This window comes from Pteronotus mesoamericanus, unplaced genomic scaffold (genome assembly GCF_021234165.1).
Source record: "Pteronotus mesoamericanus isolate MK-2021 breed Mesoamerican mustached bat unplaced genomic scaffold, CSHL_Meso_final contig_44, whole genome shotgun sequence".
Classification (NCBI taxonomy): domain Eukaryota; kingdom Metazoa; phylum Chordata; class Mammalia; order Chiroptera; family Mormoopidae; genus Pteronotus; species Pteronotus mesoamericanus.
The window spans coordinates 5,413,196-5,437,788 of NW_026555166.1; the positions used below are offsets into that span (position 1 = coordinate 5,413,196).

At 43.7% G+C, this 24,593-nt stretch overlaps 1 protein-coding gene across 1 annotated transcript in view; it reads left to right on the forward strand.

The window, feature by feature from the left end:
- The first annotated feature begins 14,019 nt into the window (after positions 1–14,019).
- Positions 14,020–24,593, forward strand: part of TCF7L1 (transcription factor 7 like 1) — a 142,884-nt gene continuing 132,310 nt past the window's right edge. The window contains exons 1-3 of the mRNA XM_054577637.1: positions 14,020–14,241; positions 14,324–14,387; positions 14,625–14,752. Of these exons, the coding sequence (XP_054433612.1) occupies positions 14,023–14,241; positions 14,324–14,387; positions 14,625–14,752 (411 nt within the window). The 5' untranslated portion in view covers positions 14,020–14,022. The remainder of the gene's footprint in view (positions 14,242–14,323; positions 14,388–14,624; positions 14,753–24,593) is intronic.

Consider the following 24,593-nt stretch of genomic DNA (forward strand, 5'->3'; position numbering starts at 1 on the left):
CTCTTGGCCGCCCTGCCTGGCCGCCTGACTGGGTCAGTGAAACAATACTACAGGCAGATACAACCCTGAACTGGATCGGCCAGTTCCCGGGAACAATTAGGCCTGAAAAAGGAATGCATTAAATCCTATGAAACTTACTTTGCTAAGAATGTCCTCAAGTTAATGAGTACTGATGTTTGGGGTTGAGCATAAAATGTGATCAGTTTCCCAGGTTTCCAGGCTGAATGAGTGCCACCCTGTTTACCAGACCCTGACTTGAGGCAAATCTCTGTGTTCCTTCAGTAGTAGCTTTTTGACTTTGATTGATGACCTTTGAATGCATGCTATATACCCCTGTGCATATCGTTCTCAATAAAAGCCACTTCAAGAAAGGGGCTTGGGGCATTCTCCACTAGAGGGAATCATCACACTCTTTTCTCAGCAGACCGAGAAGTGTCTGGAATGACTTATTTTATTTCCACTAACTGCAGCAACCTGGGGGTATTCTACAGGGAACAGAGTACCTCCTTCACTTCCATATGAAATGCATCTTGTAGAAATAATATAGTTAAAATTAACAGTGGGGAATGATGGGGAAACTCAACAGTTATAAATTTTTATTTTTTAATTTATTTTTAAAAGATTTATTTATGTATTTATTTTAGAGAGCGGGAAAGGGAGGGAGAAAGAGAAGGAGAGAAACATCGATGGGAGAAAGAAACATCAATCAGTTGCTTCTTGTATGCTCCCCAACTGGAGACTGGCCTGCAACCCAGGCATGTGCCCTACCCAGGTTTCAAAATGGTGACATTTCACTTTGAAGGATGATGCCCAACTAACTGAACCACACTGGTCAGGGCAACAGTTAGAAATTGTTAGTTTTAAGTTATAGTTAATAGGTTTAGTGATTGATGCATGCAGAAAGCTGTTGTTCCAGGAACTGGAATGTATGACTAGACCTACCCTGACTCCAGGAAGCCCACAAGCAATTCCACCTTTGTGCTCTAGGACTGCAAGCCATCCAGATGGTATCTGAGCCATTGTGTTCCAGGGAGGGAACTTCCAATGACCAGGAAGGAGATTAAAAATACTGGGATGCTAGGAAAATTGCTGGACTGCCACTTTAATCTGACTAACCTTTTTCCCTGAATTCCAACCTCCTTAACTACTTTTTCTCTGAATTCCAAACCCTTTACCTACCCTTTTATTCTCTTTATGAAAAAACTCGGCTTGAGAAGAAATGTTGAAATTTTTTTTGAGGTATATAACCTGTCTTCTCAGGTTGCCAGCCATTTGAATAAAGTGTCCATAAGAATTCAACCCTTGTCTCTACTGATAGGTTCTGGTAGTGACAGGCAGAATGAATGCAGACTTTTCCAATTTCTCTTAAAGCTTTTTTAAAAATCATAAATGATTGTTAAATCTGATAAAATACTTTTGATATCTATTGGGATAATTATATGATTTTTCTCCTTTATCCTGTACTTGTGATTAACTTTATTGATTTAATTTTTTAGAAGATTTTTTTTATTTATTTTTAGGAGAGGGGAAGGGAGGGAGGAAAAAAGGGAGGAAACATCTATGTGGGAGAGAAAGATCTATCTGCTGCCTCTTGCAAGTGTCCAGCTGGGGACCAGGACCCCAACACAGGCATGTGCCCTGACCAGGAATCGAACTAGTAACCTTTCACTGCAGGATGATGCTCAACCAGCTGAGTCACACCAGTCAGGGCTATGTTGATTTAATTTTTGAGTGATAAACTAATCTTGTATTCCTGGAATAATATGATTGATCACATTACACTTTTAACATATAACTGGGCTCACTATATTAATATTTTATTTTGAATTTTTACATCTGTGATAGTGAGAAAAGTTTGCTTTTAACTTTCTTTTCTTATAATATCTTTGTTAGTTGTAGTATCAAGATTACACTGATCTCATAAAATTGGTAAATAGAGTTAGTAAGTATTCCTAATTTTTTTGTTTTCCAGAAAATTTTATATAAGATTGTGTAGTAGTATCCCTGGGCTGACCTGACAAAGTAACACAATCCGTGTAGTTCAAAACAACAGAAGTATATTCTTTCACATGTCAGGAAGCTGGAAGTCCCACATCAAGGTGTCAGCAAGGTTAATTCCTTTTAAAGGCTCTGAGGGAGAATCTGTTCCATTCCTCTTGTGATGGTTAATTTTATGTATTAACTTGACTGGGCCACAAGGTGCTCAGATTAAACATCATTTCTGGGTATGTCTGTGAGTGTGTTTCTGGATGAGATCAGCATTTGAATTGGTGGACTCAGTTAAGTAGATTGCCCTTTCCAATGTGGGTGGGCATCATCCAATCCACTGAGGGCTTGAATAGAACAAAAATATGGTAGAAGAATTCATTCCCTTCAGCCTGCTTGAGCTGGGACATCAGTCTTCTCCTGCCTTTGGACTGGGATTTACACTATCAACTCTCCTGGTTCTCAAGCCTGCAGACTTGGAATGGAATTATATACAAGCTTCTCTGGGTCTCCAACTTCTTCTCTAGAGAAGTATGACTAAACCACCTCTTACCTCTCCTAGCTTCTTGGGATGACCAGGAGTCCTTGATGTTCCTTGGCTTGTGGGTACATCATTCCAATCTCTGCCTCCCTCTTCACAGTGCATTCTCTGGATCTGTGTCACCCTGTGGCTATCTTCTTATAAGAATTCAAGTCATATTTCTTCAGGGGCCCACCCTACTCCTGTGTGATCTCATCAATAACAAATTACACTTGCAATGATCCTATTTCCAAATGAGGTCACATTCTGAGAAGTTGGGGAGACACAATTCAACACATACTGTTATTTTTTTCGTAAAAGTGTGAAAGAATCAGTTAAATCATATAGACTTGCAGTTTATCGTGTGGGAAGATTTTAAATTATAGGTTCCATTTCTTTAATTGTATCCATATTTTTTTAGTTCTTCTTGTATAAGTTTTGGCAAGTTGAGATTTTAATGGAATTTTTCCATTTATTCAAATTTTCAAGTTTATTAACATAGCTGTTTATAATATTCTTTTACTTTTTAAATGTTAATATGTTTAACTCCTGATGTTCCCCTTTCATTACTATAAGTTCTCTTTTTAAAAATATATTGCCTAATTTCCAAACATTCAGGGTTTTTCTAGTTTTTTTCCTTTTTTAAAATTATTTTTAGCTTATCTCCACTGGGGTCAAAGACCATACTCTATGTGGCAATTCTTTGAAATTTACATGTATACATTAAAAGCATGCAGATTCTGGAGATGTTAATCCAATGTTTTGTATATATGTCAAGGTTGTGACTTGCATTGCTCAAATCTTCTATATCTTCATTGATTTTTTTGTGGCTTGTTCTATCAGTTACAGAAAGACATATGTTAAAATGACCAGCTATGTTTGTAGTTTTGTCTATTTCTCTATTTAGTTATTTTTTTCGGTGTATATTTTGAAACTATGTTACTAGGTAAATACAAATTTTCAGTTGTTACATTTTCCTTTTTTATAATTATAAAATGTATCCCTTGTCTCTTGTAATACTTTTTGTCTTAAGTCTATTCTGTCTACTGTTAGTATAGCCGGATTTTAGGGTACTGCTTTCATGTTTACCTTCTTTCATCCTTTTACTTTCAACCCACTGCACCCTCACATTACATGTGTATTTTATAAGCAGCATATAGTTGCTTTCTGAATTATTATTATTTTTAAAAATGTTTATTTATTGACTTTTAGAAAGAGAGGAAGGGAGAGAGAAAAACCAAAAAAACCATTGATTTGCTTATCTTTCACTTATCTATGCATTCATTGATTGCTTTTGTATGTGCCCTGACCAGAGATGGAACCCGCATCCTTGGCATATGAGGACGACACTCTAACCAACCGAACTACCCAGCCAGGGCCTACAGTTGCTTTTAAAAAATACAATCTAGGATTCTTATCTTTAAATTTGGAGTATTTAGATAATGTACATTTCATATAATGAGTGATATATTTTATTTTAACTTATCATCTTAATGTTTTTATCTCATTTGTTCTTCAATTTTTTCCTTTCTTGCTCATTAATTTGTCAGTAATACATTCTTTAATTTTATTTTGTGCATATTATCCTAGAGATGACATCATGCATCCTTGACTTCATAGAGTATACTTTAAATTGGTATTTTTACCACTGTTCAGATAACCTCAGTACAGATTAGTTTTGTTATCCCTTCTCTGCCTTTTATGATACTGTTGTCATGTATTTTAATTTTACATATTTTTAAACCACAAAAAATAAATTGTTTCAAACAATCAATAATTTACATTTACCCATATACTTACCTATTCTGATGTCCTTCATTACTTCTTATTTACCAGGCTGTTTCTTGGGATCATTCTCCTGCCTAAAAAGGTCCTTTTAAGCCCTTGTCAGGTAAGTCAGTTGGTTAGAGAGTCTTCTCAAATACACCAAGGTTGCAGGTTCCATCCTTGGTCAGGACACATGCAAGAGTCAACCAACGCATGCATAAATATGTGGAACAACAAATCAATATTTCTTTGTCTCCCCCTTCCTCTTTCTCTCCAAAAAGATAAAAAAATTAAAAGCTATTTAAAAAATTCCCTTTCATGTTTCTTCCAAAGGAGAGTCTACTGGCAATAAATTCTCATAGTTTTTATTTATCTGTAGTTGCCTTTATTTGACTTTCATCTTCGTTTCAGTGCCTCCATTTTCACTGGGTATGATATTCTAGGTTGGCAGTTATGTTTCTCAAAACTTAAAGATGCCATTCCATGCCTCCCTTGAAAAGTTCGCTGTTATTCTTACTGTGAGTCTTTTTATCTGGCTGTTCTAAGATTTTATTTTTGCCTTCAAATTTCAGCTTTTGACTATGATGTGTCTGGTTATGTTTTTGGTTTTTGTTTGCTTGTTTGTTTGTTTTCTTCCTGGCATCTGTTGAGCGTCCTAAATCATATGTGGTTTACTGTCTTTAGTAAATGTTGAAGAATTCCCAAGTGGAATCTCTTCAAATATTACTTTTGCCCCGTTTTATCTCTCTTTTTCTGGACTCTACTTAAATGTAAGTTAGACATTTTCACTGTGTTCTAATGTCTCTTGTACACACTTTTTTGTTTTTCATTCATTCTTTCTCTCTGTGCTTCTACCTGAGATATTTTCTGCTGACTGATTGTGGTAGGCAGATTTTTAATATGGCTCCCATGAACTTTGTATTCTAGGGTTACTCCTCTGACTATGTGATCTTATATAGGGGGAATGTCCAGAAAATTTTCAGCCATCATTAATATAACGAGAACGGTTTGCCCAATATCAATGTAACCTGGCAGCCAAGGAGAGTGAACTGGAATGTGTATGTGTAAATGATGACAACTTCACTGTACTAATCAGTAGGGATGGTAGATACCACTGAGTGAACATGTGTACTGTGTGGCCATCGCATTCAAAATGACTGAGTGAGTAGAGCAACAAATCTGCTTCAAATTTTGTGTTAAGTTTGAACATTCCTCTGCGGAAACTATTCAGATGATTCAGAAGGCCACAGCTATGGGCAACTGGTGATTGGCAGCTTCATCATGACAACACGCCCACTCATGCATCAGGTTTTGTGCAGAGTTCTTTGGCAAAACATCAAATCACCCAAGTGACTCAGCACCCCCTACAGCCTATAGCTGGTGCCCTGTGACTTCTGGCTTTTCCCAAAACTAAAATCACCTTTGAAAGGGAAGACATTTCAGATTGTCAATGAGATTTCCAGGAAAACACCATGGAGAAGCTGATGGCAATTCCAGCAAAGGATTTTACAGAGTATTTTGAACAGTGGAAGAGATTCTGAGAGAACTATGTGAAGTCCCAAGGTGCCTACTCTGTAGGGGACTGAGGCGTCACGGTCCTATGTACAATGTTTCTTGTATCTTGTATCTTCTTCAGTAAATGTCTCTATTTTTCATAGTCCATGGCTAGATACCTTCTGGACAGACCTCATATGTGTAGACAAATGTTTTCAGCTCTTTTAGATATACAAGAATACCTAGAACTGGAATTGCTGGGTCATCTGATAACTATGTTTAACGATTTGATGAACTGCCAGATAGTTTTCCAAAGTGGGTACACCATTTTATATTGCCACCAGCCGTGTATGAGGCTTCCAACTTCTTTACATCCTCACCACCTGTTATTTTCTCTCTTTAAGACATCCTACTGGATATGAAGTGGTATATTGTGGTTTTGATTTGACTGTCTCAGATAAATAGTAATGTTAAAATCTTCTCATAGGCTTATTGACCATTTGTTTATCTGCTTTGGAGAAATGTCTATTTGGAGCCTTTGCTAGTTTTAAAATTGGGTTATTTGTCCTTTATTAGTGAGTTATAATATTTCTTTCTGTATGTTAGATATAAGTCAATTATGAGGAAAATGATTTATAAAAATGTCCTCCCATTATGTGGGTTATCTTTTTAGTTTCTTAATGGTGTACTTTGAAGCACAAAAAACTTAATTTTGATGATGACTAATTTATTAACTTTTTATTTTTCTACTTGCTTTTATGGTGTTATATCAAGTGCAAATTTATGTGAAAATGCAGACTTCACTTCTCATTTTAACTTCTGGCAACATAGGAAGTTTTTAAAGCAGTTCAACAATACTTGTGATTAAAAAAAGCATTAGTTGTCATCAAGATGACTTTACTGTGATGTAAGTTTCACATGTAAGGGCTTTTTTGCCTTTGAATTGTAGGTTAATTTATATAGTAACATTATCAAGACTGCAGCAAAAGGTATTTTTCAAAGTGATTTACTGTTTAATGACACTTGAGAGCAGTAGTTCTTGTTCTAAAATATTTCAGAGTCAGTCCTGAACTCAGAAAAAAATCACAATAAAATGTTACTACTGTTAAGCCATTAAGCTGCTATATGGTAGGGCAAATCAGGATATTCAGCTTCTATTTCTGCCCAAAAAAATCACAGAACTGATGATAGTTAATTCCACAGAGCAAATAGTTTACCATTAATACTACTGGTTCAGTAACAAGCAATAGATTCAAGTATTTTCTGCAAAGTACTTGCTGGTGAATACTATAATGAATACCACAGGCTCTAAACACTTTACTTCAGCCCTGACCTGTGTGGCTCAGTTGGTTGGGCATCATACTGCAAAGCAAACCTAAAGGTCACCAATTAGATTCGCAGTCGGGGCAAGAGGCAACTGATATGAGCACACTGATGTTTCTAACCCTCTCTTTCTCCCTCCCTTCCTCACTCTCTAAAAATGAATAAATAGAATCTTTAAAAAGAAAACTTGCTTTGTAAATTTGTGCAGGCAAGTCTTTTTCTGCCACAGATATTTTTACCTCTAACAGTTGTAATACATCTCAGCAGATTCCACTTAAGATTACGCAAAATTAGTGTTTTCTCAGCTTCTTTGAAAATATTCTTACTTGTAGCTGTTTCACACAGATTACTCATGAAGACTAGTTCTTCACTCACTTCATATTTGTCATTGACTCTGTAAATAAATGACAATTGAATAGTATTGTCAATATACATCATTTCATCAAGAGCCAAGGAAAACTTGAAATCATTTGTCTTGCTTTCTAATTGACTATTGATGTTTTTCCCAGGATCCTCAACTCTTTAAGCAATACTAGAAGGCTAATAGTCCTACACTAGTTTGTTTTCTCTAGACACATTTTTTTTTTTTTTTGCTACTGCAATCAAATGCATTTTAATTAACTCAACATTTGTAAATAGCTTTCTTTGCTTGACTAACAAATTAGCCTCTAGTAAACTTATTTTGTAAAGAAATTTTTCTGTGATAAGGTATTCTGTTTTCAGCCCTGGCTGATGTGGCTCAGTGGATTGAATGCCAGTCTGCAAACCAAGGGGTTGACGGTTCAACTCCCAGTCAGGGTACATGCCTGGGTTGTGGGCCAGGTCCCCAGTAGGTGGTGCACCAGAAGCAACCACACATTGATGTTTTATTCCCTCTCCTTCTTTCTCCCTCCCCCTTCTCTAAAAATAAATAAATAAATAAATAAAGTTGTTTTTTTTTAAGTTGACACCCGTATTATAAAATAAAATAAAATGTAAAAAACATTTTTAGCTCACAGGCCCTACAGATACAGGCAGAAGGCTATAGTTTGCCTGCTCTAGACAGTTGTTTTTTGTTTAGCCACTGTGCCTAGTGTTGCAAATCACCAAAAGTTTGGTGGGGATAAAAGAGCAGTAAATGTGAATTCACTTTAAAAAACTTCCCTTCTCTTTGGTATCTTGACCCCTTAAGCCCTGGCTGATTGAATCGCTTCTAATGCCCTTCACATCAGCTGGGTACTGTTGTTTTATTTGGATCTTTTATCCATTATCTATCATCATTCTTGATGAGAGGGTCAGTCTGCCTCCATACTCCATTAGAATGGAAAGCAAAGTCCATGTATATTCATTTTAATGTTGCTCTCGCTATCATGACATAGTACCATAATGTCATAGCATTACACTAGATGAATGCACATGATTTTTGAAAAACAATTCCTTATCTGGGCACACTGAGATTGTTTCCAGCCTTTCACTGATGTTTCCTTGTGTACCTGGTTATTTCATAGTATAAAATCCTAGAAGTGCATAGATGAGTCAAAGATTCATACTTTTAAAGGTTTTTCATAGGTCTTGCCAAACAAATGTTCCTTCAGAAATGTTGCACGATGGCATGCCCAGAGGCGTATTTTTCTCAGCACAGTGGCTAATGCTAGGTGTCACTATTTGTTGCTACGTTTGCCAATCCGACAGATAAAAAATAGGATCTCTGTGCTGTTTCAATATACATTTCTTTGAGGCTGATGGATGTGGCGAACTGATAATGGCTTGCTCCAAATGTATGTCCCTGTACTAATCCCCAGAACCAGTGACTGTTACCTCATAAATGTCAATGCATGGTTGTTGGTGCCAATTCAATGCCAACAGGAATCCCCAATCTTTGGTGCAGTGAAGAAGGAATCTTTTACTCAGTGCAAATGGCTCAATTGTGATACAGCACAGCTCTGAGAACAGCACAGTTGTGGAACAGCTCAATAGGTTAAAGCTCAATTATGAAGCAGCACTGTTGTGAAACAGCAAGGCTGTGAAGTGGGCCTGAGGCAAGCTGGTCCTGGGTTGAGGCATTCCTGGGGCACCATGATTCTGCCTCTGCTGCTCCAGCAAAACTGGCTTCAGGCTTTGGTGTTTCAGCTTCAGCCAGAAAGATAGCCTTTGCTGAAAAGAGAAAGTGTGCTCCCCACTCCACCGGGGAGCTGACTTATGTAGACAGAGGTCCCTGTCCCTGGTCCCTGATTGGTTTCTCCTCATGCAAATGAGGACTCCAAACCCTTGCAGCTTGATTGGTCCAAAAGGCACTGTCCTGATTGGTCAGAATGGAGCTGCTCTGATTGATTTGTGAACATGCTGACAGGGTTATCATGTATAGCTCCGATTGGAAGGGGGAAGTCTTAGTCCTATTGGTTGAAATAGAATTCCAGGAGCTCCTTCATAAGGGCTGGCTCAGCGTGCAGAAGCAGTGTAGGAAGGCAATTCAGTGCAGGAGGCAGGCAGCTGAGGGTAGGCTTCTTCTTGAAGTACAGTTCGTAGGAGAGACCCCTGTGTAGAAATGACTGCTAGGTTTTGTTTTTAAAATTTGAGCCCAGTTAGCCATCAGGAGCCCTTCTGGGAGGTGTCTTCTTTCTCAGGGTCCACAGAAGGAAAAGCGGTCTTTGCAGATGTGATTAAGTTAAGGTTCTTGAGTGGGGAGATTATCCATGATTATCTGCGTGGGTCCTAAATGACAGTGCAAGTGTCCTTCCTTAAAAGAAGGCAGAGTGATTTAACAGACAAAGGAAATGGCAATGTGACCACCAAGGCAGAAATTGGAATGGTGACATCTCAAGGAATGTTGGCAGCCACCAGAAACTGGAAGAGACAAGGAATATACTCCCCCTAGAGCCTCAGGAGGGGATGTGGTCCTGCCAACACCTTGATTTTGATTTAGGGAAACTCATTTCAGACTTTTGGACTCCACAACCATAAGAGAATGCATTTCTGGTATTTTAAACCACCAAGATTGCAGTGATTTGTTAGAGCAACGATGAGAAGCTAATACAATAGGCTTTTCATATGTTTAATGGGATATATCAAAAGCCTTTTGAATTTTAAAAATTTATTTCTTTTTAGAAACTCAGCTTCATGGTTGTCATTTTTAAAAATTATATTTTATTGATTATGCTCTTACAGTTGCCCCAGTATTGCCCCTTTGCCCTCCTCCACCCAGCACCCCCCACTTTTTCAAGCAATCCCCACACCATTGTTCATGTTCATGGGTTATGTGTATAAGCTCTTTGGATACTCCATTTCCTATACTGTACTTTACATCCCAAAGGCTACTCTGTAACTACTATTTGTACTTCTTAATCGCCTCACTTCTTCACCCATTCTCCCGCATTCCCTCCCATCTGGCAACCATCAAAAAGCCCTCTGTATCCATGATTCTGTCTCTGTTCTTCTTGTTTGATTAGTTTGTTTTTTAGATTCAGTGGTTGACAGAAATGTACTTATTGTTATTTATTGTTCATAGTTTTGATCTTCTTCCTTTTCTTAAATAAGTCCTTTTAACATTTCATACAATAATGGTGTGGTGATGATGAACTCCTTTAGCTTTTTCTTGTCTGGGAAGCTCTTTATCTGCCCTTTGATTTTAAATGATAGCTTCACTGGGAAGAACAATCTTGGCTATAGGTCTCTGCATTTCATGACTTTGAATATTTCTTGTCAGTCTCTTCTAACCTCCAAAATTTCTTTTGAGAAATCAGCTGACACTCTTACAGGAACTCCCCTGTAGAGAAATAACTGCTTTTCTCTTGCTGCTTTTAAGATTCTCTCTCTATCTTTAACTTTTGGCATTTTAATTATGATGTTGTCTTGGGGTGGGCTCCTTTGCATCTATCTTGTTTGGGACTCTCTGTGCTTCCTGGACTTACATGTTTATTTCCTTCGACAAATTAGGGAAGTTTTCTTTCATTATTTTTTCAAATAGATTTCCAATTTCTTGCTCTTTCTCTTCTCCTTCTGGCACCCCTATGATGCAAATGTTGGAATACTTGAAGTTGTCCCAGAGGCTCCTTTCACTACCCTCATTTTTTTGGATTCTTTTTCTTCTTGTTTTTCTGATTGGTTGTTTTTTGCTTCCATATGTTCCAAATCATTGATTTGATTCTCAGCTTTATCCACTCCACTGTTGTTTTGCTGTAAATTGTTCTTTATTTTAATTAGTGAATCCTTCATTTCTGACTGGATCTTTTTTATGCTCTTGAGGTCCTCACTAAGTTCCTTGAGCATCCTAATAACCAGTGTTTTGAACTCTGCATCTGATTGATTGTTTATCTCCATTTTGTTTGGCTCTTTTTCTAGAGTTTTGATCTGTTCTTTCATTTGGGCCATTTTCCTTGTCTCCTCATTCTGGCAGCCTCCCTGTGTTTGTTTCAATGTGTTAGGTAGAACTGCTACAACTCTCTGTCTTGGTAGCATGGCCTAATGTAACAGGTGTCCTATAGGGTCCAGTGGCACAGTCTCCCCTATCATCCAAGCTGGGTATTAGAGGTGCACTCTTCATGTGGGCTGAGTACATCTTCTCTTGTAGTTGTGCCATGATTGCTGCTGGAAGGCCAATGGGATGGATTTACCCAGGCTAGTCAGCTACAAGAACTGGCTATGACCACTTACCACCAACCTCTACACTCCGTGGAGGGTCAGCTACGCAGGGGCAGCGTGGCAGTGCTCTGACGTGGTTTGTCGCTGCCCACTGGGTGTGGAAGCCCTGGGGTTTCCTGGGTGACGCTGGCCAAAGTCAGCCCCTGTGTTCTGCCCAGGGCCACCCTGCATGAGCTATAAAGCAATCTGCAGATGGCTGATACTTGTTCTGGGTTTGGAGGCGCCCAGGTAAAGCCAAGCTGTGAACCTAGGCTGGCTGCTGCTAGTGCCGGGCCTGAGGCCACTTAGCAAGAGGTATGAGGGCTGGGGACTCATTGAGGTTGGCTGCTGCTTGTTTTCTAAAAACTTATAAAAGTGAAATATCATGCAATAATATGAACACTATAATTCTCTTTATGTGACAGTAAATTAGAATATAGGTGTATGTGTTACATGTGTAGATAACTGCCTCGGTAAATGCCTGAAAGGATATATGCCAAACCAATGACAGGAGGGAGGTTAACTGGAGGGAGAAGTGGGAGGGGAAAAAAAAAGGAAATTTTACTTTTTGCTTAAGGTATTACTTGAGATATATTTATATTGTTTGAAAACATTTATAAAACTGAATTCATGTGCTGTGTAAAAAACTAGATAAGGCATACCTGTTTATTGTAAAATATGGAGGAAGTAGAAAGCAAAACTGTCCCTCTCCTCTCACCTGTCCCCTTTCTCAGAAAGGTTGATAATAACTTCTTGGTGTGCATCTTCTCAGACTTTTTTCTATACAGAAACAAATATATGTATGTAATTAAAAAAAAATAATAATGTAAGAATGAGTGCCACGTATACTGCCTTTCCTTAAAGGGTCTCTCCAAAATCATTCCAGGGCCAATGTGCGCAGGCACCTCATTCCATGGAGTTGTAAGAAAGGCCCAGAATTCATTTTACAGACCTCCCTGTCACTTTGAACTGTCTTGTATGTGTAAGTTTGTCCATATGTGGGTGGACCGCTGTAGAAAACTCCTCTGCTACTTGTGTTTAAAACAGTTTTAGGTGTTCCCATACTGCCTTTCAGTCTGCTTTTGACATTTATGTCCCCACCTATGTAGTTCCCCACTGTGGATGACACAAGATCCACTTTTTCAAACCTTCCCAAACTGGTTGAAGAAGGATGTTATCTTAATGTTATAACAGGCATTTCTTTAAGTATGAGGCTGGTTGCGCATTTTTCATACTCGCAATGTCTGCGGAGGCAGATTTGTGAATGGCTTCAGATGTCACTGGCAGAGTGACATTTTCTTTTCAGAAAACCAAATCCGAATCCTCTCCGAAGCCAAGACCCTGAGTTACTTTGTTAAGCACCTAGTGCGGAATGAAGGGGTGAAAGTGGTCCTTGGGATTTCAGGTGACTCTGGACACCTGAACAAGGTAAAAAACCTGGACTGGGGCAGGGAGCACGTTGAAACCCCACAGGAAATAGGAGCAGAAGGCCGCCCTGTACATTCCGAAGTGCCATAGAATTTCTTCATCCTCTGCTCTGTGCATCCAGCGAAGGCCACCAGGCCGGGTGGTATCCTGAGCCCCGAGGAACTCCAAGCCGTGAGTGTCGCCGGAGGGTTTGTGTGTCCCAAGCTTTCCCACAGGGGGCAGTGCCGCCCTCCAGCGCGCGGCTATGGTGGGAGGGGGTGTGGAATCTGTGCGGAGTTCTGGGGGTTACTTGGAAGAAAGTTAGGGGCTGCCTAGAAGTGGGGGCGGGATCCGGCGGTCCGCGGACGGGTGGGGGGAGGGCTGCTGGGGACGCGAAGGTAGGACGCCAGGAGGGGGACCAGGGCGAGTCTGGGGGTGAGGGCGGGGGCGCGCGGCGGGGAGGCGCAGCCCCCGGAAGGTGTGAGCGAGCGGTGTGCGAGTGTGAATGCCAGTGAGTGTGTGCGCGCCGGAGCTGGCGGGGTTCCGCGCGCCGCGCGGGTGTCGGCTTGCAGCTGGGCTCCTCCCTCTGGCCCCCCTGCCCAGCCCGGCGGGCCCTCCTTCCTGCCCCGCTCGCCCCTCCCCGGCGGGCCAAGCGCTGGGACGCCCCGGCGGAGCAGGCGGCGGCGGCGAGTTGGGGAACCCTGGGCTCGGCGCTGCCGGAGGGGCCCGAGCCGAGCCGCCCCCGCTCGGCCCGGCCGCGCCGGCCCCGCTTCCCGCCGGACCACGCCCTGTCAAACTTTGTTGCTGCGGCCGCTGCGGCGGCGAGCGGAGCAGCCGGGCGAGCGGGAGGGAGGGGCGCTGGGCCGGGCCGGGCCGTGCGCGGGCGGCGCGGGGCTCCGAGAGCGGCGGCCCCGGCCCGCGTCCCCACCATGCCCCAGCTCGGTGGCGGGAGTGGCGGCTCGGGTGCCGGGGCGGCCGGCGGAGGGGACGACCTCGGGGCGAACGACGAGCTGATCCCCTTCCAGGACGAAGGGGGCGAGGAGCAGGAGCCGAGCAGCGACAGCGCCTCGGCGCAGCGGGACCTGGACGAGGTCAAGTCGTCCCTGGTCAACGAGTCTGAGAACCAGAGCAGCAGCTCGGACTCGGAGGTAAGGAGGTTCCGGCGATCGACCCCAAGGACCCCGGCTCGGCTCCCGCTCACCCGCCCTCGTCTTTGTGTCTCCTCTGCAGGCGGAGAGGCGCCCGCAGCCCTCTCGGGACGCCTTCCCGAAGCCGCGGGACTATTTCGCCGAAGGTAGGTGCCGGCCCGGGCAGTCCCCATTCCCGGGCCTCCCGGTGCCCTGAGCCTCAGTTCAGGCAGTCCCCGGCTCCCCGCGCTCCCGTGGCCGTGCTCCTGCTCTCCGCCGTTCTCAGCGGCAGCTGTCCTGGGGCGCGCGTGGGGGCGCTCGGGTCCCCAGTCCCCCGTCCAGGGGCCCCTGCCGCGGCGTTGTCGTGGGGGCCCGGCCTCACCCCGCCTTGGTCTTGCCCACAGTGAGAAGGCCCCAGGACGGCGCATTCTTTAAGGGCCCCCCGTACCCTGGATACCCGTTCCTGATGATCCCGGACCTGAGCAGCCCGTATCTCCCCAATGGACCCCTGTCTCCCGGAGGAGCGCGCACGGTGAGCGCCTGTCCTGCGGCGCCGGGGCGGAGGGAGGCCCGGCCGGCGGGATGCGCCCCCGGCTTGGCGACGGGGTGGGGGATGGGGCCGTCCCCGGAGGATCCCGGGCAGAACTTTGCGGAGTTGAACGACTCCTTGGTGGCTGAGCGTTAGGCTGCGCTGGCCAGTGCTTGGATGAAAGTAAAATTCTTTTAAAGTTCCCCTTTTTTCTGGAGAGAGACTTGGGGGTGCACTTCTGGGGTCTCCCCTGGCTTCCAAAATTCTTTGCTCCCACTAGGGAGAACTTGGATTTTTGCCGGCTTTGGGGTGGAGGGGCGGGTGGGTCTCCTTTTCCTTCCTGGAAGTGGGTCAGCTCTCCCTGGCAAATGGGCGATGGGCCCGGGGAGCTGTGTCGGCGACGCTGCCCTCCCGCCCCTCAGTGTCGCAGGGCCGCTGCGAGTTTGTTTCTAAGAAACCCAGTGTTCGTGGCCGGTTATCCACACACCCCTGTCCCCACCTTCCACCCTCGCAAGGGGGGGCCTCAACTTTTCTGTCGAGCTCGAGATTTTAAACTCGAGGGCAGCCCGCTCAGCATTCTTTAAGCTGAGGAACTTGGCTTCTTCCCCCCCTTTGTTGCCGACTTTTCTCATTTAAAGCGAGCGCCGCAACACTTTAAACCTGTTAATGGGCGCGCATTGTGTGCTGCGCCCTGGCATTTAGAGCCGTGATTAAGCAAATTGACCCGACCCCAGACGACGTGCAAATGAGGGCGGATTCCAGCTCCTACTCGCTGGCTCTGAACTCCTGCCCGCCAAGTTGCGAGGGGCGCAGCTCCGGGGTGGCTAGGCTTTGTGTCCCCCGAGCCGCCCCCCCCGCCCCCCGCAGGGCCTCGGCCCAGGTGCTAGGTCCGACCAACGCCTATCTACTCCGTGCCGGTTGTTTCTTGAGTGCTGCCCCTTGGGCGCCGCACACGGTGCTGGTTCTCTGCTTCCCGCCCAGCCTCCCCAGTACCCGCCAGTTCTTTCTTCATTCGGGGGCCGGAGGTGTTGGCGCCTCAGGGCCAGGGCCCGACAAACGCACTTTATGTTCAAGCTGTCCTTAAATAATGATCAAAATGAAAGGGCTGCGTGAGAAGCGCTGGGTGCTGAATGGACGATCCCTGCTGTCATGGTCGCTGGGGAGCGGACACCTCTGCCGGGGGTTCAGTGGTGCGCTCTACTGGCCAGCTGAGATGTGGGAGTGGAGGTGGGGGGCTCTGACCAACTGAAATGGGAGGGGAACCACACAGCCCTCACCGGTCAGGCAGGGAAGACCTGCGACGCTGGCCCTGCTTTGGAACGCCCCAGGAGGTCCTGAATATAATTTCGATATGGGCATCGGCTGTGACTCTTTCTCGTTGGTATTAAAAGAAGAAAGGTGCGAGTCAAAGTTGAGCGATACAAGCTGCAGCAACTTTGTTTGGGTTTTCACTGATTCCCTCCCATGTCTGCAGATGTAGCTCCATTCTGAAAGTTTTGGTAGAGTTCCTGTAATTTTGTGTGTGTGAGAAGGTTACGCTACCAAAGTCTCGTTTTCCCATTTCCCATTAGATGTCTGGAAAGAGGACTCTGGAGGCATTAGCCTCTGTGGCTGAGCACTGATCCAGGGCCTGGTGAAGATAAAGTCACTAGACATGTCCCAGATATGACCAGTTAGTTCCCTCCAGCTGACTCTTCCTTCAACCCACCCATTTCTCATTAGGGCATTTGGATTCTTTCTCTTTGAATGGTGACTCTGACAACTGCCACCATCCAGGGAAGAAATCCAGTGGGACAGACTTTCTGCTTGTGTCACTACCCTTCTTCCTTCTACCACCTTCTACCACACTTCCTTCTTTCTACCTTCTTACACGTTCTTTTGCCTAAAAACTCCCAAGACGGGTTCTTGGTAATACTAAGGATGCCTGATTACTAAATCCAGGTCTTTATGGGATTTTCAGGGCCCTGCTTAGGGAAGCCGACCTTTCCCCTCTGCATGCTCGCTCCCTCCTGCCGTTGTTCCCTGTCCTGGCCTATTTCTCCGACCCTCTTTCAAGCCTCCGAGGACACTCACCCTTTCTATGCTGACGCTTCATAAGGGACTTAGTATGTCCTGGCCCACTCTCATACCTACACTTTGTCTCCCTGGTGATTTGTCGTTGCAGAAGTTCAATCCCCCCATTGTTTCTGTACTCTTTAAATGCTTCTGTGTTCGGCCTGCCTGCTTACAAAGTTCATTGATGTATGGGGACATTTTCTGCAGTTCAGTCAGCTCAATAGAACCTGCTCTTTGACCCTATCCTTGGGCATCATGGGCTGCTGGGAAAGCAAGTGAGGAAACCCATAAGCACTTGTCTGGACTATATAGAGTTGAGGTGATGCTTTCCTCTGGGTGATTATATTAATGTAACTAATGTGATTCTTAATGTAGGCAAACTATAAGCCCTCTGTTGGGGTCCCATCCTCTTAAAATGGATGTAGGTATGGGGTGGACGACGGGGGAGGGAGGTGGCTGATGGGGGAGAGGGAAATGCCTGGAAAATATAATCTGGTCTCTCTTTTTTGGTGTCTAGGTCTGTGTTTGTTACATCTCTAAATTTCACAGCCTTAGGCTTTGTTGCTCTAAGGCCTGTAAATGGTACAAAATTGGGTGACTTCAGTTCTCTGTTGCTCTAACACTTTCTGGAAATACCAAGCCAGAAGGAAAAGCGGGGATTAGCTGGAGTGTTTTCAGGGTGTTAATTGACCCTAGGAATAGCAAGCAGCAGAGCTGCAACACCCTTACCACTGGCATAGCTCCTGCTGGGATGACGGGGGGGGGGGGGGGCGGGCAGTCCTGTTGTCCTGCCATCTCCTCCCCAGACATTACCTTTGCCCTCCACTCTGGTTTGGCTGGGAGGCTGGGAAGTGACCTCTTCCTGAGGCTCTTTAGAGAAGACGTCCCCTTAACCTGGGGTGTGTGCCAAGCCTCTGGGCTGTGATTCCTTCCCATCTGGAGCCCTGGGGACCCTGTGGCCTGGGAAGAGAGGAATAACTGTCACACACCATCTCTCACTTCTTCAGATTGTCACCCTGAAATGATACATTCATTCCTGAAAAGGCTTTATAAGTTTCCTAAAGCACCTCACACTGCTGACTAGAATTTTGTTAAGGAAATGTAAATCAACACAGAAGAGAGTGGAGGTCAAAAATAGTTTGACTAACAAGAGCCAAAAGGAAAATGTTGACTGTGGTTCAGGGAGCTAGCTACAAAGCGATGGAGGACAGTTTGACTGTGACCACAGTTTGAGTGCTAATGACATTTTTGGAAAAGAAAACCACTTCTAGGTAGATTGCTAAGGACATTTATAGTTTTTGTGTCCAGTTTATAAATTTAAGAGCCTTTCTCACACAGCTCAAGCACCACTTTGCTCACACCTTTCTCAGACCATCTCAACTCAAGTTTATGTATGAAATGGTTTTGTTCCCCAAACCTGTGTTTCTTTTTAAGTCCTGTCCCACTGCTTCTCATGGGTCGTCTTGTGGATACCCTGGGTGCTCCTCATTTCTTTCTGACACAAAGAATCCAAGCAACAATCTTTGCATTTGTTTAGAGAAATTGTCTGTTTTTAGGAGCTGTGTGTAAAAGCTAAGTCAAACCTTTTCTTATGGAAGATCAGGATAAACATGCTGCTTTTGGTAAAAATTCTTTTAAGCCATTTCACCTAAATATAACTTCTATTCCATTTTTTTTTCTAAATATAACCCAGGGCTTAATGAAGGCTTTCCACATGGAACAAGCTTTTGTGAGGTCCCTGCCTGCGTTCGTACAGTTTTGGCACTTGGATTGCTGGGATGACAATTGGCGACAAACACTGGAGGGGCTCAAATCCTGTCAGTCTTTTTTGTTTAGATGAGTGGACCTGGCAGGGAATATCTGCTCACTCTGTTACAATTTTAGAAAGGTAGAGGTTGGTCTCAGTCGTCATTGATCTCACTTCTACGGATTCTTGAGAAAGTAGGCTAGCACACACACGCATGCACGCTAACCTTCAACAGAGTATTCCAGCCTTTACAATGATGTGCAAAGTTAACAAAAAACTTGTGGCATAAAAAAGGATTTAAATAATTAACACATTAGAGAATCTGTAATGCAAAGATCTACTTATATTCTAAGTTAGAGCCAACTTGTTAAATTGGGGAACTTTAGATTGGCATCTTTAAGTTGTAACTTCTCGACTTAAGGTGATGTTTGTTGAGGACCCTTCATGGGCAATGGCTAAGGGACTGTAGGAGACAGGATGAATTAGACCCAACTTTAAAAAATGAATTCGGAGGAAGTAGTGTTAACACAAACCACTGTAATAGGAAGTCTATGTTAAGAGTCCATAAAGTCTAGAGAAGAATTTTGAGAATAAAGAGAATGGAAAGGTTGTTTTGGCCGGTCAAATCAAGGAAGGCAGGTAGAGGAAGTTGTTTTAATCTTGTCCCCAAGACTCAGCCATTCTTTAATTCAAAGTAATTCTTGTTGATTGTCTAACCACTATGCTATACACTGAAAACTACTGTAAAAAAAGATTGCATATCAATTTTACTAGAAGGAATTTTAAAATATGTTTAAAAAGTAATTCTTGTTAATAATAAAACTCGTAAACAGTGCAGAGGTGTTCAGTGCGAACAGTGACGTAGGAGCCATTACAGGGAGAGCAAAGGCTAGGAGGAAGGAAAATATTTCAAGGCTATTTGGGATAATGCAAATCATCCTATTTGCCTGGGAGGATAAGGGGCCAGACCTTGAATGCCAATGCAGGAATCTGGTCTTAGTCAAGAAACAGCAGAGGACCATTGAAAGTTATGCTGGGAAGTGATGTGACTCATATATATGCTTAGAAAGGTAACAGGGTTTGGAGGGAGAGGACCTAGAAGGAGCGAGAACAGTTAGAAGACTCACAAGAGTCCAGGAGTGAGGTGAAAAGGGCTCAAGAGTATCCAAATGGAAAGGAAGGGAGAGACTGGGATGGTTGTTTGAATCCGTGCCGGAAGGGACGATACCGTAGGCAGAAGGTGGCTGATGTCCCAGTGAACTGGTGTCTGAGCCCGGGTGACCTGAGGAAATGACTTCTTGCAGGTGGCCCGCCGTCTTTGCCTACCCAGTGCTGGACAGATGCTCTTGTCTCCTTTGGCAATATCAGCGCCCACATGAGAGAGGCTCTCACTTGGAGAAACTGCGAAGTTTCATTGGAGACTCATTGTGTTTGAGAGGAATATTGAGGGGATAGTTGAAACTGCAGCAGCTGGGTGATGTAGGGGAGCAAGAGAAGGAGGGGAGGGGATGCTCAGAGTAGAGAAAGAAGACGCTGAAGGAGGATAGAAAGGAGCACTCGCCAAGGTGGGAGGAGAGCTTAGGTACTGTGACATCATGGGAGCTAGAGGGAAAGGGGAGGGGTATCTTCAGTGACAGGTGTCACAGAGGGGACCAGAAGATGGAGGAGTCAAGAGACGCTTTGGAAATTCACTAATTAGGAAGTTATTGGTGCCCACAGAGAGAAGTATGCTAGGCAAGGAGTAATGATAAAGGTAGGGAGGTAGAAACACTAGCTTAGCGCTTCCCCATCAGGTGTCAAGGCGCGCTATGCATTGGGAAGGTCCTGGGTGTAGACCATCCCTCACTTCTCAGCCAGAACACCAGACCAGACTCCTGCAGGGGCGAGCAGCCAGCTCTCTACCCCTGTGTACCTTACACATTTCACTTTCTGTCCTACCGTAACCTGGAAGATGTTGAAAAACCAGACTCCAGACAACCATTTAAGAACGATGGCTGAGGCATGAAGGGGGAAGGGAGGAGCCACAGGCTTTGGAAGCTGGAGTGGAGTTTGTAAGGGCAGGAGGGTAGCATGGAAGATGAACGGAGGAAAAGATAGTGAGGAGAGGAGACTGAGGACTTACGAAAGAAGGTAGTCACCTTCCTTTGTTGATGAGGGTGCTTGACAGTAAGTGTTCTTCCAGTTTTGCAGACTAGCCCAAGAGTGGAAGGTGAGGATGCAGAAAAATGCAGAGGTGGGGTTGTCAGAAATTGAAGGGAGAGGCCACTGGATAGCTAGGTGGCTTTGAGATTATCAGCAAAACCAAGTCGGGTGGGTGAGGGTCTTGACATTTTGTTTGCTGTAGGGAGACTACAGGCCCCTTCTTTGTACTCCCATTATAAATCTGAAAATGTTGGGACTCTCTTAGCCACATATTAAATAATGAAACACTTGTGCTTTGGTTGGAAGATATGATACTTGGGAAAACTTTCCTCTTTTTATTGCCTGGAGCTGGCTGGTTTTGAAGGGGGGTGGAGATGGGAATCAAAATCCAATTGGTGTGCAGTCAGGGGCAAATACTGGGATGTGGTAAGTAATTGAGGATGGGAAACGAAGGACGGACGGCTTAAAAGTATGTAGTAAATAGCCCCAAATTGGGCAATAATGTGTTTTTGGAGGAGGTTTTTATATGTCCCATGTTTTATTATCTTTTCTCAAGCTGGATTGGATATAGGGAACAATGAAATAAATGCAGTGTCCAAAACGTTGGCATTCGGAAATGAGGCGACCATGCTCGGAGTGGGGGGCGTGGCCCCGTCCTCTGCGCTGCGGGTGCCTCGGGGGTACTTGTGCACCTTCTTTCTGAGAGGTAGGTGTTAGAGGTGTCTGAGTTCCCTCAATTGGCAGATACCTTTAAGGTTCTAAAATAAATTTCAGGTTTTTAAATCTTACCTTTTCATTTTGTGCATAGCCCAGGCATTTTCATGGGAAAATGAACATTTCATTTAGAAGCACAGTTCAAAGGTTGAAAATGATAAAAATGCTTTCCTAAACATGGCCTTTTCCATAGTTTTTGTGGAAGTGGTGAGGGGTGATACCTCTAACTACCTGGAGTCTGCAGGACAGGAACTGAACTCATACTCTGGGTTGTTACAGCATTTCAGAAATCTTTCTTAAGAGGAGAAACAAGGTTCCAAGTGTTCACTCTAATTGTAGAAAGTAATCATAAAATATAAACAAATCACAAAAAAAAGAAACTACAAATGACAACCAAATACGTGAAACTATGTTCAATCTCCTAGGTAGTCAAAAAATGCTAATACGGGTAAGAATCAGTTTTTGGCCCACCGAATGAACAAAGAGCTTGTCTTTATAAGACTTCCATGCTGGCAAATGTATGGTAAAGTGGTTGCTCGCATTTGCTCTTCTTGAAGGGGTTAATAGCCTCACTCCATTTGGAAAGCACTTGGCAAAGTATTGCTACAAAAACCTTAGTATTTTTCATTACTTCTGACCTGTGTGGAAGTAGATACTTGCTATTCCCATTTCATTGCTGTGCAGACAGACTTGAAGAGGTCAAGTATCTTGTTCAAGGTCACCCTACTGGTAATTGACAGTGCAAAGATTTGAGCTTGGTGGCGAGGCCAAAGTCTAACTTCCCATTCCACACTTGCGACTTTACACAAATGCCTGATATCACTGGCTCCTCCTCCTCTTGGGAGAAGGGCCACTGACCTTTGTTTCCCAGTTCAGAAATCCTGATGTAGTTTCAGTTGGGTGGAGGGTGAGTAGAGTTGTTCCAACTTTACAAAGTGGACCTGTCTGGAAATGTACCTTCCCAAATAAACAGTTGTTTGAGTGAGTGGCTGTGGTTAAGTTGTTCTACTACAGTACTCCAGAGGAGTGAAGTAACCTTTAGTGGGTGGCCCCAGGAACTTCACCACATTACTCCCTTTCAGAGGAATAAGTGGTTATCTACTAACATTTGAACTGTTCTGAACTTGGGGACTGTTTTTCCTTGTTGAAGTCAGGGTTGGAAGAACGCACACGTGTGTTTTTGGTGTGGAAGAGGGTGGGAGGAATCAGCTGGCTCTCTACCTCAGCAGTTTAGATTACAATGTACTTTGGTTAACAAACCAAGCTCTGGGACACCAACTGCGCACATATTTTCTTGTTCATTTTAGAAAATATTTTATAAATTGGTTGCTTTTTTTAAAAAGTTCTCTAAGTTAAAAGTCAGTCCCAGTCATTCATAACTACTTTAGTAAATTGACTGTTAAAGAAATAAATACTGCCCTGGCCAGTGTGGCTCAGTTGGTTGGGGCATCATCCCGTACACCAACCAAAAGGTCAGGGGTTCAATTCTTTGTCAGGGCACATACCTGGGTTGTAGGTTCGATACCATGAAAAAGAAAATGTTCTTGGGTGAGGATTAAAAAAAAAAAGAAAGAAATAGATGGGGATCTGATGATAATGAAGAAAAACAAAAGAAGTAAGAATGAGTGGTATGTAAAGCTGACAAGTCCACAAGTAGTGATTTCTGATGTTTGAAACTATACTCTTCTCCATAAATTCCAAAAAGAATATATAAGACTCACTAAAATCAGTTGGATTTTATAACACACCTTCTGGGGGTGGGTTGAATGTTCCTCCTTGAGGGTCTTACACAAGGTCCTGACATGGGTTCTCTGCGGTCTTCAGAGCTGGAAGGGGGACCATCCAGCCCACCCCACCGGTGAGGAGCACAAGCTCAGGGAGACTGGCCTTGCCCCAGACCAAACATTTAGGAATGGTGGGAACAGGGCTGGAGTTCAGCTGTGCTTCCTCGAGCACTACCCTTGCTACTACTTAGGGAAACATGGCAAAAAGCAGTGCTACAGAAAAGCTGCACTGCAAAATACTTCTTTTTCTTTTTTTTTAAATTTTTTTTCCATTATATTTAGTCCCCTCATCCCCCCACCCTGCCCCCACAAAATACTTCTTTAATAAACTGTAACACCTGACCCGGGATAAGTGATTCACAGACATTTGTTGAATGTTGATAGCATGAATATTTAAACATCAATATTTTTAAAAACAGCCTTGTAGGCACCTGCACTGTTCCAGGGCACTCTGTCACACCGTGCACGACTCTTTCCCGCACTGAACACATGCGCATCTGATGTTATAATCTGTTTTATCCACAAGGAAGCTGAGACTGAGAGAGTAAGGGACCCAGAGTCACCTCTCCAAAAGGTGGCAGGGCCATTATTCCGGCCACAATGATGCAATTTCCTTCTACTGAAAGTTGTACAAAGAAATAGTGTGTACATGTACAGTAAAAGATGAATACTGAGTAACATCTCTGTTTTCATTTTCTGTAGCATTTCCAGTCCTTTAATTTATGAGACACTTTTCATTGCTGCTTCTGCCTGGGGTAGAGTTAGACCCCCGTTTTCTTGTTTTTAATCCCCACTCAAAGACATGTTTATTGAATTTTTTTTTTTTTTTTTTTTTTAGAGAGAGAGGAAGGGAGGAGGGGAGAAACATTAATGTGAGAGGGAAACATCAATTTGTTGCCTCTCCTATGCATGCTGACCTGGACTGAACCCACATCCTAGGCAAGTGCCCTGACCGGGAATCAAACCCGTGATCTTTCAGTTACCAGATGATGCACCAACCAATTGAACCTCACCAGCCAGGGCTAGAGTCAGACCTTTATAATGGCTGGTCTGTTTGTTTACAGTTTCAGAGATGGTGATCTTTGCAGTCTTCATCTTTCTTTGCTTTTCTGTGCTCTGCAGCTCCATTTAATCTATATTTTCTCTTCAATTTCCCTTGTGTTTTTCTTCCAACATCTGAAGTGGTAAACTTGGTTCCTTAGATACCAAGATCTCTAATATTATTTATTTTTTTAAAGATTTTATTTATTTTTAGAGAGAGAGGAAGGGAGGGGGGAGAGAGGGAGAACAACATTGATATGAGAGAGAAACATCGAAAGGTTACCTCTTGCACACCCCCAACTGGGGACCTGATCCGCAATCCAGGCATGTGCTTAAACCTGGAACTGAACTGGCAACCTTT